This window comes from Arachis hypogaea, chromosome 9 (assembly GCF_003086295.3).
Source record: "Arachis hypogaea cultivar Tifrunner chromosome 9, arahy.Tifrunner.gnm2.J5K5, whole genome shotgun sequence".
Classification (NCBI taxonomy): domain Eukaryota; kingdom Viridiplantae; phylum Streptophyta; class Magnoliopsida; order Fabales; family Fabaceae; genus Arachis; species Arachis hypogaea.
In genome coordinates this window covers 118,743,996-118,761,673 of record NC_092044.1, presented here as the reverse complement: position 1 = coordinate 118,761,673, position 17,678 = coordinate 118,743,996, and the positions used below count along the sequence as shown (strand labels likewise).

The window sequence follows — 17,678 nt, the reverse complement described above, 5'->3', positions numbered from 1 at the left end:
AAAAGGAGAATACGAAATATCAAGAGTGAAGAAGATCAGAAGAAGAATTATATATTGAGATTAATTCATACTAAAATTATTAAAAAAGATTAATATTTATAACATTTAAAAAGAAGGATCAAATTTTTTTATAAAAAATATATATATTTTTTAAATTATTTTTTATTTATTTTTTATAATCTTTACAACATTAAATTTTATTCCTCCTAAAATCTTAGTTATTTTTATAATCATTTATTTTTTATTCACGCGGTTTTCTATTATTTCTTCTTTTCATGAGGGTATACTAATTAAATGTGATACTTATATTTTAAATCAAATATATAACATCTAATTTTGTAATATTTTAAATTTTAATAATAATTTTAAAAATATTATCTTGTAAAAAATAATATTTTTTTAAATTTGTCATAGATTTTTATAACTAAAATTACACCATTATTTAAATAAGAAAACTGCGATACTATACAAATTTTAAATTTAAGATACTTTATCACAACTCTCAAATTGTAAAATAATGAACTTGACCATTATTCTATATTTATTTTTGTGTTAACCTATTAATTTAAATCAACAGTTATGGTCATTATTAACCGAAAAAGAAAATACACAACAGTAAAAATAAGATGGGAATAAATCTTTCGTATATAAATAAAATCATAAAGTGTGTATCACTCTTAATTATTTAACTGGTAAAAATAAATAATAATACCAACAATTAAAGAATATATATGCACAAGAACTCAATGCATTTGAATTAGTATAGTGTTTGAATTTATATAGCGTTCTTCCGAGGTCACTCTAAATTCAAAATAAATGGTCTTCTTAAACTCACAACCACCTCCTTTTTTATTCCTCTAAAATCACATAAATGAGAAAATAAATAAAAAATAATAATTATAAAAATAATCAAAATTTTAGAAAGAATAAAAGTTATTGCTGTAAAAATTAGGTATAATAAATAAAAAAATAATTAAAAATATATTTATCTTTTTATAAAAAATTTTGACTTTTTTTCTTAAATATTATAAACAGTATTTTTTAAATAATTTTAATATTAAAAGTATTTTTTAATAATTAAATCTTTTAAAGAATCCTTTAAAGTATTTTTTTCTTTAAAATATGTATAGCGGGCTTAAAAACGGTTTTATAGAATTACTTTTTATCTCTAATGTTTTTTAAAAAATTATAATTATTTTTAAAATTTAATTTGATCCAATTTTATTACTGAAATAAATTTTAGTTTTATTTTTACTGTTAAATTTTTAAAAGTTAATAATTAGTCGATTGTTTTTACAATTTTAACCCTGTCCAATTTAAGAAAGAATGAGAGAGGGACAACAATGGAACCACACATGCAGAGAGGCAGTGACGAGGAGTGAGGAGAGGTAAGCAAAGGCAGCGATGATGAGGGGATGCAGCTGATGAGTGGTGGTGCTAGGTGACATTTGGGAGGTGAAGGTTGGATTAGGGTTAGAATAAGGTTAAAATTATGAGTAATTTTGAGGATGATGCTGATATATTAAAGGGTAAAACTGTAAAAGAATTTGACTAATTGTTTGCCGTAAAAAATGTGACGATTGAAAATATTTTAATAACATTTAGAAACTACAAAGGGTATACTTCACCCTAATATATTATTAATGCATCGTTCAAAAGTCAAAAACATTATGAGAAAGGAAAAACCACTTGGTTCCTAAAGCATGAAATACAATTAGTAAAACTAGTAGTATATAATTAACTAAAGAAAAATACCTAAAAGACAATAAAAAATAGTCCAAACTTATTTAATTTAATTATCAATAAAATAATTAAATAATATTAAATATAATAAATATATAGATTTAACTAACATGTGCCTTTAACTAAATTCTAAATGTATAATTATAAATATTACATATTTACGTGTATGTATTCGAGATAAAAAGCATTAATTAGGTCGCAGTATTTAATTTGTTGACAAGATGACACACTCTTTATTTACAAAAAATATATATATATAAATGAGAGTCCGTACCTCTCTCAAAAGAAAATTGTTATATGCATGCATACCGTATTAACGTTGAATTGAATAATTTTTTGTTGAAATAGTATAAAGGTAGCATGCAATGATGCATGACAGGGAATGAGTGGAATCTCTAATAATGGGTTGCTCCTTCTTCTTCTTCATACATGGTACTTGGAAGGAGGGCACCCCATCGTACATACGTGTGGGACTCAACGGCCTCTTTGGATGCTTCAGCTAAAACAACATACATTCTTACTCATTTTCTCATCCAAAATCTTCATCTTCTTCTTCTTATTTTTCTTTTTCAATTTTCATGTATTATCCTCTTTAACACATATTTGAGATATGGTTCCATGATTCTTGACAAATAAAACTAGAAAATTAGATTTTTTTTATTGAGACTTTCATACTTGTATTGTATATATATAATCAATGACTTCCTTACCTCAATATATAATAATAAAGAGTAATTCTCTACTTTCAAATAATTTTATATCCAAATTCATCTAAGTGATTTGAGTTACACGTTTCTTCTTCTTTTTATTATTTTTTAATTTCGTTACCGTCTTTACCAACAACACATCTTCCTCCTCCTCCTATTAGAATTTCATCTCCTCCTTCTTTTTCATTCTTCTCCTCCATCAACATCATCATTATTATTGTCGTTGTCTTCTTCTAATACGTATCATCGTTATCGTTATCATTGAATCTGAATTTATATAATGGATAATTTTTGGTTCATTTGGTATTATACAATAATTTCGTTTTAAGCTAATTTTCGGTTCATTCGAGACACAAGTGTTTTTGAATTTGAATTTATATAATGAACAATTTTCGGTTCATTTAATATTATACAATGATTTTGTTTTGATGATATTTTCGGTTCATTCGAGACGCAAGTGTTTCTGAATTCGAATTAATATAATGGACTATTTTCGGTTTATTTGGTATTATACAATGATTTCGTGTTAATAATATTTTCGATTCATTCGATCATCATAGAAGATCTCAAGATCATAATCAACAAAGATGTTAGTAAAATGTTAGTATTGTTGGTAATGACATAAATAATGATGGAGGAGAGAGAAAAAAAAGAAGGAGATGTGATAATATGGTAGTGGTAACGATAAAAAAAAAGGAAAAGGAGGAAAAAAATAAAACTTTGCAGTATAAATTAAATGACTTGAATAAAATTAATAAAATTGAATGTAAAATTATTTAAATCTATATATATATAGCGGGGCTCAAAAATAAAATATAGCATAAATATGCGTTTTAGATCATATATCTTCGTAATCCACGTTTGAAATTTTCCTTTTCACTTTGTTTTAAATAAGAAAATACAATGAAAAATAAAAGAAATAGGCATGAGGATAAATGTAAAACTCATCTCTATCTTTACAATTTTTCTTTTCTTGTCTTCTTACGTTTTTGTTTTTGGTGACTTGTCTTCTTACGTTTTGATCCGATTTTAATACTTTTTTCTTTTATATCTCATGTTATTATTTTTTTAAATATACCAAATCAAGCACAAAAATAATATATTTGTCGATATACTTTACTATTTACTTATAGATGCATATATTAACGTATAAAAAATAATTTTAACAACATGCTAAAATATAATAATGTTTGTGTCATTATTATTACTTTTATTTGAATATAAAAATTTTCACTTATGAGTTACCAAAATAAGTTAGTCAACTTTAACTAAAAAAAAAGACTCATTACAGAATTAGAAATTTTTTTATTTTGATTTTTCATACTTACATTGCATATAATTATGGGGCAATTAATTAATGACTTCTTTCTTTCAATATAATAATAATAATAATAATAATAATAATAATAATAATAATAATAATAATAATACTTTTTTATTATTATTTTTTTACAAAAAATAAGAACTCGAACCCATAATTTTTTAGATGAATATAGAAAATTATACTATTTGAGATATAATTTATTGGTTAACAATAATAATAATATAATAATAATAATTAATAAATATAGCATAAGTATGTTTTTTTTCGCTTTGTTGTAAATAAGAATAAGAAAATGCAATGAAAAATAAAAGAAATAGGCATGAGGATATAAGTGTAAAACTCATCTCGATGTTTAATTTTTTTTCTTTTATTCATACATTTTGGTCCTATTTTATACTTTTTTCTTTTATATCTCATGTTTTTATTTTAATATACCAAATCAAGCACAAAAATGATATATTTGTCGATATACCTTACTATTTACTTGTAAATGCATATCTTAACATATAAAAATTAATTTTAACAAAATCCTTAAATTTAATGTTTTTGTCATTATTACTCTTATTTAATTTGAATATAAATTTTCACTTATGAGTTACCAAAATAATTTAGCCAACTTTGACCCTGAAAAGAATAAGATAAGACTCGTTAATTTTTTTCCCGCCTTTGAGAAAAGATTAAGAATCTCAGTATAAAAACATTTGGAACGATGTGTCACGGTTAGATAAAAGAGTGAGTAAAACAAGGAAGGATAGTTAAATGATGATAATGAATTTTAAAACTTAGTAATATGGATATGAGATTCCAAGTCACCAGTTTTGAATAGGATAAGAGATAAACAGAAACTTAAAAAGGAATTAAGGAATATGATAGATATAGCTGAGATTAAAAAAAAAAAAATCGTAACCGCTCATCAATCATTTTGAATTTGATAATCATGATAAGATAACTATGATTTTGAATTTTGAGCTTGTAACAACCTAGCTAGGTAAACCCTCTATATATATGGACACAGTACATGAACTTCAAATCACACTGATCATTGAGTAATTAACATACAATCATTATGGATTCAACAAAGAGATTCTTCTCTATAGCATTGTTCTTGTTCCTTCTTAGCTTCTCCTTTTTTGTTTCCACTGACTCGATCCACGTGTCTCATGATGGAAGAGCCATCAAAATCGATGGAAAACGTAGGATTTTGATATCTGGATCAATCCACTATCCTAGAAGTACACCTGAGGTAATTAATATTTATTTATTATAATAATAATAATAATGATTTTGTGTATGTCACGTTCTATAAATGTTCATATTAATTAATTAATTGATTTTATTTGATAGATGTGGCCGGATTTGATTAATAAAGCTAAAGAAGGAGGGTTAGATGCAATTGAAACGTATGTGTTTTGGAATGCGCATGAACCAAGTCGTAGATCATATGATTTCAGTGGCAACAAGGATCTTATTAGATTCCTCAAGACTATTCAAGAGGCTGGACTCTACTCTGTTCTTCGCATTGGTCCATATGTTTGTGCTGAATGGAATTACGGTGGGATCCCTGTGTGGGTTCATAATCTCCCTGGTGTTGAGATTCGAACTGCAAATTCTGTTTATATGAATGAGATGCAAAACTTCACTACCCTCATCGTTGACATGGTCAAGAAAGAGAAACTCTTTGCTTCTCAAGGTGGACCCATCATTATAGCTCAGGTATATATAATAATATATATAATGTCCATTTAGTTTTAATTTGATGCATGTTTTAGTTTTTTATTCTTATTTTTGTTATTTGATTTTAGATTGAAAACGAATATGGGAATGTGATGGCGGATTATGGAGATGCCGGAAAAGCTTACATCAATTGGTGTGCAAATATGGCTGAGTCTTTGCACGTTGGAGTTCCATGGATTATGTGCCAACAACCTGATGCTCCTCAACCAATGGTATATATACATTTATATTTTTACATGATTAATGTTTTCAAGATTATATATATTATAGTCTCTGATACTAATCTCTATGTGTATATGTTAATTTAATTTAGATCAATACTTGCAACGGTTGGTATTGTCATGATTTTGAACCCAATAATCCTAATAGTCCTAAGATGTGGACTGAAAATTGGGTAGGCTGGTACGTATTTCTCTCTCTCTCTCACTACCTTATATATTTTCTCATTTATTATTGGAATTATTGTCTTGATATTTTCTTCATAAATTAAGGTTCAAGAATTGGGGTGGCAAAGATCCTCGTAGAACTGCTGAAGATGTTGCCTATTCCGTGGCTAGATTTTTCCAGACTGGAGGCACATTCCAAAACTATTACATGGTAAATTATTATATTAATCATAAAATTTTGTATATATAAATTGTTCTAGTTAATTTCGTACTAAATGTGTATATTTATTTTTGGTCAGTATCATGGTGGGACTAACTTTGATAGAACCGCTGGTGGACCATATATTGCTACTTCATACGATTATGATGCTCCTCTTGATGAATATGGTAAAATTAGATTGATCAAGAAGAATCTCATGTTCTAATATTTTCCATGAATGATCCTTGAATAATTAATTAATTATTGTATGTAGGTAACAAAGCTCAACCAAAATGGGGTCACCTCAAAGAACTCCACAGGGTTTTGAAGTCAATGGAAGAGAGTCTTACAAACGGGAACGTTTCTCAAATTGATTTTGGCAACTCTGTCACGGTACAAAAATACATGAAAACAGAATTACAACTTTTCATTATTTTTTCCCTCTAATTGAATTTCAACAATAATTATTTCAGGCCACTGTGTATGCCTCAAACAAATCATCAAGTTGCTTCTTGACCAATGCCAACACTACCACTGATGCTACTGTTTCATTTAGAGGAAGAACCTATGCAGTTCCAGCATGGTCTGTGAGCCTTCTACCTGATTGTCAAAATGAAGAGTTTAACACAGCCAAGGTATCATATAACATAATTAATTAAATATTTTAAGTTTAATTTATTATTAATTATTAATTAATTAACTTGTATGTTTTGTTGTTGTTATAAATTATAAAAGGTGAATGTGCAAACCTCTGTGATGGTTAAAGTAAGCAACAAAGCTGAAGATGAGCCAATGTCTTTGAATTGGACATGGAGGGCTGAGAACGTTGACCATGCTCTTCTTGCTAAAGTCAACGCCTCTGAGTCAGCACACGAACTCATTGACCAGAAAGATGCTGCTAATGATGCTAGTGACTATCTCTGGTACATTACAAGGCTCCAGCTTGATCAAGATGATCCTGTTTGGAGTGATGATATGTCCCTTAGAATCAATGGCAGTGGCCATGTTATCCATGCATTCGTCAATGGACAACATATTGGGTCTCATTGGGCCACTTATGGAATTCACAATGACAAGTTTGAGACAAAGATAAAGTTGCAGCCTGGAAAGAACACTATCAGCTTGCTTAGTGTGACTGTTGGACTTCAGAATTATGGGAGTAACTTTGACAAGTGGCATGATGGTCTTGTTGGACCAATTGAGTTGATTAGTAAAAAGGGTGATGAGACCATAATCAAGGATATCTCTGAACACAAATGGTTGTACAAGGTTGGATTGCATGGTTGGGATCACAAATTCTTCAGCAGTGACTCACTCTTCGCTTCCCCTTCCAAATGGGAATCTCAAAGTCTTCCCACTAACAGAATGTTGACTTGGTACAAGGTAATTACGATTCTCAGCTATCAGCTATCATTTTCACGTGATTAAATTAGTTAGCATTTAACATACTAATTGTGGTGATCTTGTGTTTATTTAATTACTAGACAACGTTCAAGGCTCCTCTGGGGACAGACCCTGTTGTGGTGGACCTGCAAGGTATGGGCAAAGGCTATGCTTGGGTTAACGGCAATAACATCGGCCGTATCTGGCCGAGTTACTTGGCCGGCGAAGATGGTTGCAGCGATGACCCATGTGATTATCGTGGCGAATATGATGACAAAAAATGTGTTTACAATTGTGGAAAGCCCTCTCAAAGATGGTAAAATGTTAACCATTAACATAATAATCTGTCACTAATTAAAATGTGCTGGAAACTTAGGTGCAGTTAACTTCACGTGAAGTTAATATCTGACTTAAAAAACCGTTAGATGATTTGACTGATTTGATTAACGTGACTGATTGTTTAGGTACCATGTTCCACGCTCATTCTTTGTTGAAGACGGAGAGAACACATTGGTTCTGTTTGAGGAGATTGGTGGAAATCCATCACTTGTGAATTTCCAAACAGTGACTGTTGGATCTGCATGCGGAAATGCACAAGAGCACAAGACATTGGAGCTCTCATGCCAAGGTAGACAAATCTCTGCCGTCAAATTCGCAAGCTTCGGCGATCCGCAAGGTCTCTGTGGATCATTCTCCAAGGGAACTTGTGAATCCCACAATGATGCTCTCCCTATTGTTCAAAATGTAAGACTCTCTTACTCCTAATTATTATTGCATTGCTTTTGTGTTTCTACTAATCAAGTTGTTAGCAAGATACTAATTTGAGTTGATGTTTTTAATGTTGTAGGCATGTGTTGGCAAAGAAACATGTTCAATTGATGTTTCAGAGAACACATTTGGTGCAACAACTTGTGGAGATGTTCCTAAGAGGCTTGCGTTGGAGGTGGTCTGTTAGAAGGGGATTAATTATAATTAAGATAATGGAGGCATAGATTTTTAGGGTTAGTTTATGGTAGTATATGAATTTTGTTTTTTCTCATTTAACAACTTGTTAATTTGAGTTTTCAAATTAGTATATCATTAATAACAAAACAATATGTTGATCGATTATTTATTTGTTCAGTAGATTAGATAGTTAAATCAAATCTTTTAGTTAGCATTCAGCAGTATCTATTAAGTGGCATTTTAAAATATAATCTAAACTTATCTTTTAGTTAAATAAAATTAATGTTTGTTGTAAACTAAAAATCAAAATTAAAATTTGTTATGAAAACTACCGTAATTTTTGTGAAAAAAAAAATCAGTATATCAGAGGTGTTACCACTTTTATAGTGCTAGGTATAATGATTATAAATTTTAAATTAAATAAAAAAGTATTGGTTTTTAAAAATAAAAATATAATTAATTAAAAAATAAATTAATAAAATATTATATTTAAATACTGAATAAAAAATAATATTTAAAAGATGAATAGCCAATTTTTTTTATTTCCATTTGACCGATACAATTCAAAAAAGAAAAAAAAAAGTAAAAAAGAGCGAGGAGAACACATCATATAAATCTTGAAAGTCAACAAACCACAACTGACTAATGTAAGTCTGAAGGGCAAAAGGCCGGTGAATTTGATTGGGACGTAATAACACGTGGCAATATCACATTGGCTTGACTGTGTAAGATAATAATCTAGTTTGGTCATCATTGACTATAATATCACACTTATTTTTCACCAACTAATTATTGGTGGCTCCTTTGACTGGAACCAAGTTGGGTTGGTCTAGTGGTTAGCTCACTAGTCCGCTTAAGCAAGTGTCGGGGGTTCGAATCCCGCCTTGTGCATGCAGCAACCCATTGGCCAGCGGCAAACCCTTAAATGGAGCTCAGTACCGCGACGGATTAGTCCTTGACCTGCCGGGTTGGGGGATACCGTGGGAAACCAAAAAAAAAAAAAAAAAAATTATTGGTGGCTGACGTTGTTTTCTTTAAATACACTTTCTTTCCACAATTCTTCATTTCTTCTGCTGCTTTTTTCCGCCCCAAAATTTTTACTATAATATTTTTTTATTATATAATTATTTTTTTAATTTAAATTATGTAAGTACAATTTCTATAAACGTACTATAATTTAGATAGTATAATCTTTCCGTTTAAAAAAACAGTATGCGCTTCTCTATGTTTACTTGTGTGTATGTTTTTTTAAGAATAAATTAATATATATTTAATTTAGTGATCATGAAGTGTATTCTTTTTCCGACCCATTTAATAAAAGAAAAAACATTACCTTCTTCTTAAATCTTAACCACATATATACATCTGACATGATTTAATTATTTATTATAGTGAATGATCCCTCGTGGACATAAATGAGTTACAAAATTAATGTTATGTTTGTTTCTACATATATGTATGGAGTATGGAAGACTCTGATTCCTTTCAATTCAAGCATTAACAATGTTTCTGATTTGCTATCCCTACAAGTGCTTCACCATTATCTTGTCGCAGCGCGATTCCAGGATTTTATTTTATTTCTCTGAAGCACCTTTAGATTGAGAGTGTGAGTATCATTTTAGAGAAGCCAATCCATGCATCTTGTTAGAATTTTATTTATTATTTTTTTAGGTGTTACATATCATGGGAAATCGTGGAATAATTCTTGATTACTAGACCATATAATATTACTCTACTTAACAACATTATCTCTTTTAATAATGTGATCATAAATGTTTTGAGGAAATAGAGTGTTCATGCAGATTTCTTGATTAATTTCCAACGATTGCCAATAACTCTTTTGTCCCCATCAATTGTCACTGTTGAATCATATGTTGCTATATATAATCTAACCTATCTATATATAGTTTTCAATAACCCTAACACACACAAACTATATATAGTATTCTTCCACATTAACATGCATTTACTAGTTAATTATTAAAAGGATATATTAAGATATATGAACAAGTACAACATTGTGGAGCCATGCAATGCATAGTGAATTTCAAAATTATTTTATAAGTGAGAAGGAAATTTGTTGGCAAAAATTGATATAAAATAAATATATGGTTGAAGACAAACCGGCTGAAGAATGAGGTGAGAGAAAGTGGGTTTGTGAGTGCCAAAAGCTTCATAGTGCTTTGCTGGCTCACCGCTTATTACCCAATCAATATGCGTTGTCTGTGGATTTTTAAATACAAAATATAATAGCTTATATACAAAAATTATTTTTAATATAGAAATGAAAATAATGTTTTGGTTTAATATTAATATTTGAAGTGTATTATAGTATTATGCGAAAAAAAATTTGTTCGTATTAACTAGAATGTTAATACATATCCAAGTATCCAACATATACCTTGCGTGTTACAAATTAATGACCACGTCCAACACGCATCATGCACGATGACTCTCCACTTATAAAATTTACTTATAATTATATCAAATAATCATATTTTTAGCAAAAATATTAATATTTGTTTATATAAAAAAATTAGCTATTTATATATATATATATATATATATATAAATTTGTACAATGCCAAGGTCCAAATGAGATGTGTCTTTTGGACGGCTTATCCATAGCCTTTTTTTTTCTTTTAATTATATGTGGGAATAGAATTTAGTGGCTGAAATTGTCACTCGAATTTCACTTTCAAGAGCAATGTGTATATGAGGTCTATAGGACCAACTTTAAACTGCATATAAGAAATTAGAAGTGCAAAGAACCCTAAAAAAATTAAAAACTAATGATAGAGTGATACTAATTTCTATCTATTTCATTGTTAGATGGTTTTTAAGTGGAGTTTTAAATATTTTTCTGATACGTAGTTTTAAATATTCATTTGAATGTTAACGTGAGTTAAAAATAAAATTAAAAAAATTAATTGATATTAGTTGATTTTTTAGTTGGACTAATAAATAAAGGAGTGATAAAAAATCAGTAATTTTTATAATTTATAATTATTAAATAATTATTAATAATATTTTTAATGATGTAAAATTTTATTTAATAATATAAAATAACTTTTTTTTTTTACTAGTTATATATTGATCAAAATTTAATAAAATTGTTGACCATAGACTTTTCGATTTGCGAATAATATTTTGTATAGTGATGGATATAGCTAGAGATTTTATGACCTACCAACAAAACACTACGTTATGTCATGTATGATAGAAATACACACTAATTATGTTCACTAATTAATGAACCAATAAGAATATGCAAACTCTGATTTCGTGAGTTTTCCTTGGAATCTATATATGAGAGATGAGATAATATTATTATTCTCTTGGATGTAAGAAGGAGTGTCTCCTTCCTCTACTGTCTAGAAGTATATATACGGCGATGTGATGTGTCAGTCCAAATTAGAGAAGAATCTTTGGCATATATTATCATCAATCACTATCATGGAGATAATCAATAAGCATGTGTGTGAAGTGTGATTGATATATATTCAGGGTTTTCTGCGTTGTAAATCTAAAATCCTTGTTGTTTTGAGCTGTATTAATGTGTATGGTTTCCATATCTTATCATACAGATTTATGCACATGACAAGCTAGGCCAGGATATATATGACATATTCCATATAGTTTTGTATCTTACGGAATTTGTATATATATTAGGAAATTAATTTACCAATTTCATACATTCTATACTCTACTTCTAAGAATAAGGTTAACTTTTCTTATCTTAATTAAGGTACGGTAAAGTTAAAACGTAATAATTTGATGTTCTATATGTTAGTCTATTACTACATTATTCTTTATTTCCATTTATGTCCTTTTCATTCTCAACCTTTAGACAGCATTATTATTATGAGTATGTAGCTGCACATTGTTTTACCACTTTCTTCGTCCCAACACCCTCTCAATACATGTATGGAATAAATTTGGTGACCAAGTCAAAAGAAGTAACAATACTGAAAATACCCCACCTTCTAGATAAATTAATTTTCTTATATATATAGACACTAATTTACTCATTGACTTGTATATCATTTTGTACTATAAAAATTAAATTAAACTATTTATTAGTAGTTCGCTAAGGTTTTTTATTCGATCAAGTAGTAAACTTCGCCAAAGGGAGTTAGTTAAATGGAAGTGGACGAGCCAATGACTAAGAAATCGCAACTCTAAATTTTATTTACACTATGTTTGATTGGAAAGAAGATGAGTGAAAAAAATAAATAAAAAATAATATTTTTTATTTAATTATCAAACAAAATAAAAAAAATTATGTAAGTTCTACTAAAAAAATTTTCTTTCTATCACAAGTAAAAAAAATAAAAAAATGTTATATTTTTGTATTTCTTATATTGCTCTTAATTATATTATTATTAACAATTATTAATATAAATTTAGTTTTAATATATTATTATAATAGAAATTCATATTTAAACATGATATGTATTAGATAAATAATTTAAATCAAATACAAAATTATAATATTTTATAATATTTATATAATTTTATATTATTATAAATTTTTTTCTCAATTTTTTTTCTATTCAAACATAAAAATTTTTTTTCATCTATTTTCTATTCATTCAAATAACACACAAATAACTTCATTTTTTTCTATTTTCTTTCCTCTTATTTTCTTTTTTTTTTATTTTTTTCCTATATCCAAACAAAGTGTTAAGGATTTGCTAAAACAGAATTTAAATCTCTAACACTGTTTAAAAAGACGGATAAACTAACAATTTTAAATTGGTTAAGTGGACACCTTTCATTATTACCAGTTTTACCCACATATATAATTAAAGCTAATTCCTAAAAGTTCTCCGGTATTTTTTTTAAACATATTTTTAAAAGATTTTGACAAATTTCAACAATAATATTGACATATGATTTATATGATAACATTATTATAGATCTCAATTATGAAATTGAGCTTTGTCTTACTTTTTCCTGTAATATTGAAAATATTCAAAACTCTCTTGAAAAAGTGAATTAATATGATATAGAAAATGCTTAGTTAGCAATGCTTTAAAGAGAGTATAAGGAGTATTGGTGAAAAAAAAAATGAACTTCTCGTTATACAAAAAAATAGAAGAAATTAAGAAAATCACAGTATAATATCCCTAGTTACTTTTATATATAGCTCCCACTAATAGCTAATTAACTTAGTTAGCAATGCTTAAAGAAATTATCTAACGTTTTTCTACAAATAACATAACTAACTGTTAGTTACAATTTGTCAAAATAGATATGCTAAAACAATAAAATTAACTAATTTACATTTTTATAATCCTCCTTCAGGTTGAAACTAATCACTCCACTTGAAAAGGGGATTACATCCTCCCTCAAGCTGGAAATGCAAATCAAACACTCCTAGCTTGTTGAGTAGCAAATCAAATGGTCTTGGTGCAAATGCTTTTGTGAGCAAATAAGTTGTTTGATTAGCTGTGTAACTGAAAATAATTTAAACACACCGCATTGCATCTTCTCCCGTACAATGTAATAATCTATCTCAATGTGTTTTGTTCGTTCGTGAAAAATTGAATTTTTGCGAATTGATTATCACAATACAAAATGATTGGTTGCGAGTGATAAATCCCAAAATCAAGAAGAAGAAACAGTAACCATTGTCCCTCTCTAGTTGCTTGTGCCATAGCCCGATACTATACCTTGGAGGAAGAGCAGGCCCACCGTGGTCTGTTTTTTACTCTTCCAAAACACGAGGGAAGATCCAAGAAAGTAACAATACCCGATGACTAAGCGTTTGGTGTCCGCACACGTATCCCAATCAGAATCAACAAAGTTGGAAAGCTTGAAATCATTCTTGGAGGGAAAGAATAACCCCTTCGCTGGTGCTTGTTTGAGTTAACGAAGAATGAGCAATGCAGCCTTAAAATGTTCATCAATGGCGCAATCGAGAAATTGGCTGAGTTTACCAAGCGCATACATAATATTCAGACGTGTATTAGTCAAATAAAGGAGTCTCCCACGCAACCTTCTAAATTTTATCAAATATGGGAGCTTAGAGCCATTATTTTCAGCCAGTTTTCCATTGTAAAGCATAGGCACACTTGCTGGTTTTGCCTTCACCATCCCAAAATCATTAAGGAGATCTAAAGTATACTTTTTTTGGTACAAACCAATACCCTGAGAATTGCATGCTACCTCCATTCCGATGAAGAACTTCAGCCTTCCCAAATCATTGATGCTGAATTCAGCATCCAAGGCTTTCTTAATAGCATTAATCTCAACAACATTATCTCTGGATAACACTAAATCATCCACATACACAAAGATCACTGCTAGTCCATTGCTGGTGCACTTAGTAAGAAAGGAATGATCATAACTGGATTTAAGGAAACCGTGCTGTTTAAGAGAACAACACAGCCGCAGATTCCATTGGCGACTCACCTGCTTTAACTCATATAACGATCGATCAAGTCTACAAACAGATTTGGCCGAAACATTAAGTCCTTGTGAAGCTGTCATGTAAACTTTCTCATGTGATTCACCATTTAAGAATGTCTATTAATATATAATTGGTGCAATGGCCAACCGTGGAGTGCTGCTAGGGTCAAAAGGACTCACAAAGTGGTCATCTTCACTACCGGGCTAAACGTATCAAAATAGTCATAACCAGCTCGTTGGTTGTACCCACGAGCCATAAGTCGTGCTTTGTGTCTTTCTACACTATAATTCAGGTTGAATTTGACTTTAAATACCTATTTACAACTGATAGCACGATTTCCCAGAGGCAAAGAAGTAACGGTCTAGGTCTTGTTTCTTTCAAGAGCGAGCAACTCCGCACTAATAGTGTTTCTCCAACATTCATAAGCCACAACCTGCTAATATGTTTTTAGCTCCTTGGTTGTGGTCAAAGTAAGGAAAAAACCTCTGAAAGGTGGGGACAGCTTCCCATAATGCACCATTTGCGATAGGTCATACTTCCGTGAATTAGATTGTAAGCTAGAGTAATTTGTCCTAGCTAGCATGCAATGATAATCACGCAAGTAGTGTGGTGGTCTGCTTATGAAAAAAAGGTACAGATGAACGATTTGGATGCAAGGATTCAGATGGATCCGCCAACATGCTAATTAACAACTAAAGGATGGGATGAATGAGATGCAGATGCAGAACGGGAAAATACAAAACTATCCAAAAAAGAATAATAACAAGTAAAAGGATAGAGTAGTGCAAGATCCGAACTATGGTTGGGACCAACAAATTGGAGGTATCCATAGCAATATTAAAATTGGACAGCATGTACGGAAAAAAAACATTCATAAAACTCTATATCCCTTGACAAGAAAATCTCCCTAGTGCCAAGATCAAACAGAAAAAAACCTTGTGTACCTTATTTAAACCAAGAAAAATGCTCTTTCTTGCCTTCTTATCAAACTTCTTCCTACCGTGGGCTAATGTAGATGCATAGGCCAAACAACCGAATGTTCTAAGGTTACTAATATCAGTATTTTTCCCATATAAAGCAGAAAAAGGTGTTTGATACTTCAAAATAGAAGATGGCAGTCGATTAATTATATGCGCAGCTTGACCTATAGCAAAGTTCCAAAAACATTTAGGTAAACTAGATTGAAACGTCAAGGCTCTTGCCATATTGAGTAGATGTTGATGCTTCTTCTCAATAATACCATTTTGTTGAGGGATTTCAACACAAGAGACTTGATGTAAAATGCCTTGTCTTTGGTAAAAAATAGTGAGTTTATATTCTAGACCATTATCTGAGCGAATAAATTTGATTTGAGTTTGAAATTGTATTTTAACAAAATTGACAAAATTCTGCATTAAAGAACCTGCTTTAGATTTCAACTTCATAAAGTAAATCCACACAAATCTTATTATGTCATCTACTATTGTTAAAAAATACTTGAATCCTTGCATTAAAACAACTGAATTAGGTCCCCAAATGTCTACATGTATCAAATCAAAGCTACGTGCACTTCTTAACTCACTAAGAAGAAAAGGTAACCACTTTTGTTTAGCCAAGTGGCAAGAATCACAAGGTCTATTACATTCAAACCTATTGAATTTTACACAAGGATAAACCTTCCTAACACTTTTAAATGCACTATGTGGTAAGTGACCTAGCCTATTATGCCACAAATTAGTAAAAAAAATTGATGTTGTGATACCAAATCTGTTGTCCCGATATTCAAACTAAAAGCTGATTTTCTATTATTATTACTTTCTTTTGGTTGATGCATGATGCTGTCCATAGATGTAGAAGGAACTAATGCTAATGATGCATGCAAATCAGCTAGTGTATCTAATATGTACAACCTCTTACATGCTCTAGTTGTACCAATTTTCTTTAAAGTCTGGCTCTGCATTTTAGCACCATTATTAGTAAAAATAAATTTACAATGCAAGTCTTTTATAAGCTGAGATATAGAGAGTAAGTTGAAATTGAAACAGAGTATGTACAACACATTAGTGAGATATAATGTGTCTAAACATACCACAGTTTCACGAATATTTGAGGTTGCGTAAGATTCATTTGGCAATTTCACCAAAATTGGCCTAATATGCCTAAAGTTGTAAAAAATGCAGTGAGTGCGACACATGATCAGTTGTTCCTGTGTTAAGCACCTAAGAGTTAGAGAAATTTTTTTTTTACTGATAATAGATGTGGAGTATGTGAGCTCATGCATAATATGTAAGCAATTAAAGTTGTACTTCCCTGTCCTGCATTGGAGTTGCAGCTTTCTCTTATGCTCTCTCCATGGTAAGCCGGTGCACATTCTTGTTGAAGAAAGGCAACTAGTGCATCTATCAAACTCTGATTGGATGATGGTGGGTCATCCTTCTCTTTGTCCTGCTTCAAACAACCGTCACTGTCATCATTTACTTCAGTAGCAATGTGATTAGTGCTGCTAAGTTGTTCACTTCCATTGGCTGTTTTTGCCTCTGGAGGTGTGGTGGAAATCCATGCTTGTGATAGCATGTGTCCACCAAGTGTCTTGTCTTCTGATAGTATAATCAGCTATTAGGTGAGTTTCTTCGACTTTGTCCACCTCTTCTACCCTGCATTCCTTGTCATTTCCCTCTAAGAACGCTATTATCATTGAAATTGTAAGTGGAATTGGCAAGAGCTGCAAAGCTCCTAGTCTCAGTATTCATCCCATGGATTTGTCTCTCTTGTTGAGTAAGCAAAGGGAACATTTCATTCACATCAGAAAACGGCTTCATTAGCATGATTTGCGATCGGACGCCACTAAATTGCTCATTTA

At 30.0% G+C, this 17,678-nt stretch overlaps 1 protein-coding gene across 1 annotated transcript; it reads left to right on the top strand.

Moving 5' to 3' along the window:
• Positions 1 to 4,699: 4,699 nt before the first annotated feature.
• Positions 4,700 to 8,586, top strand: LOC112712596 (beta-galactosidase 15). Its single transcript, XM_025765525.3, has 12 exons — positions 4,700 to 5,017; positions 5,119 to 5,487; positions 5,577 to 5,720; positions 5,822 to 5,910; positions 6,000 to 6,105; positions 6,194 to 6,281; positions 6,368 to 6,486; positions 6,567 to 6,728; positions 6,829 to 7,476; positions 7,578 to 7,792; positions 7,941 to 8,220; positions 8,324 to 8,586. The coding sequence occupies exons 1-12, from the start codon at positions 4,841 to 4,843 to the stop codon at positions 8,429 to 8,431; spliced, it is 2,505 nt and encodes an 834-aa protein (XP_025621310.1). The 5' UTR covers positions 4,700 to 4,840; the 3' UTR covers positions 8,432 to 8,586.
• Positions 8,587 to 17,678: the final 9,092 nt, after the last annotated feature.

Bases quoted from the DNA above. Each gene is read 5' to 3' on its own strand.
- LOC112712596 (XM_025765525.3), top strand. From the start codon at position 4,841: ATGGATTCAACAAAGAGATTCTTCTCTATAGCATTGTTCTTGTTCCTT. The intron at 5,488-5,576 runs GTATATATAATA...ATTTGATTTTAG, and splicing joins GACCCATCATTATAGCTCAG to ATTGAAAACGAATATGGGAA. The intron at 6,282-6,367 runs GTAAAATTAGAT...TATTGTATGTAG, and splicing joins TGCTCCTCTTGATGAATATG to GTAACAAAGCTCAACCAAAA.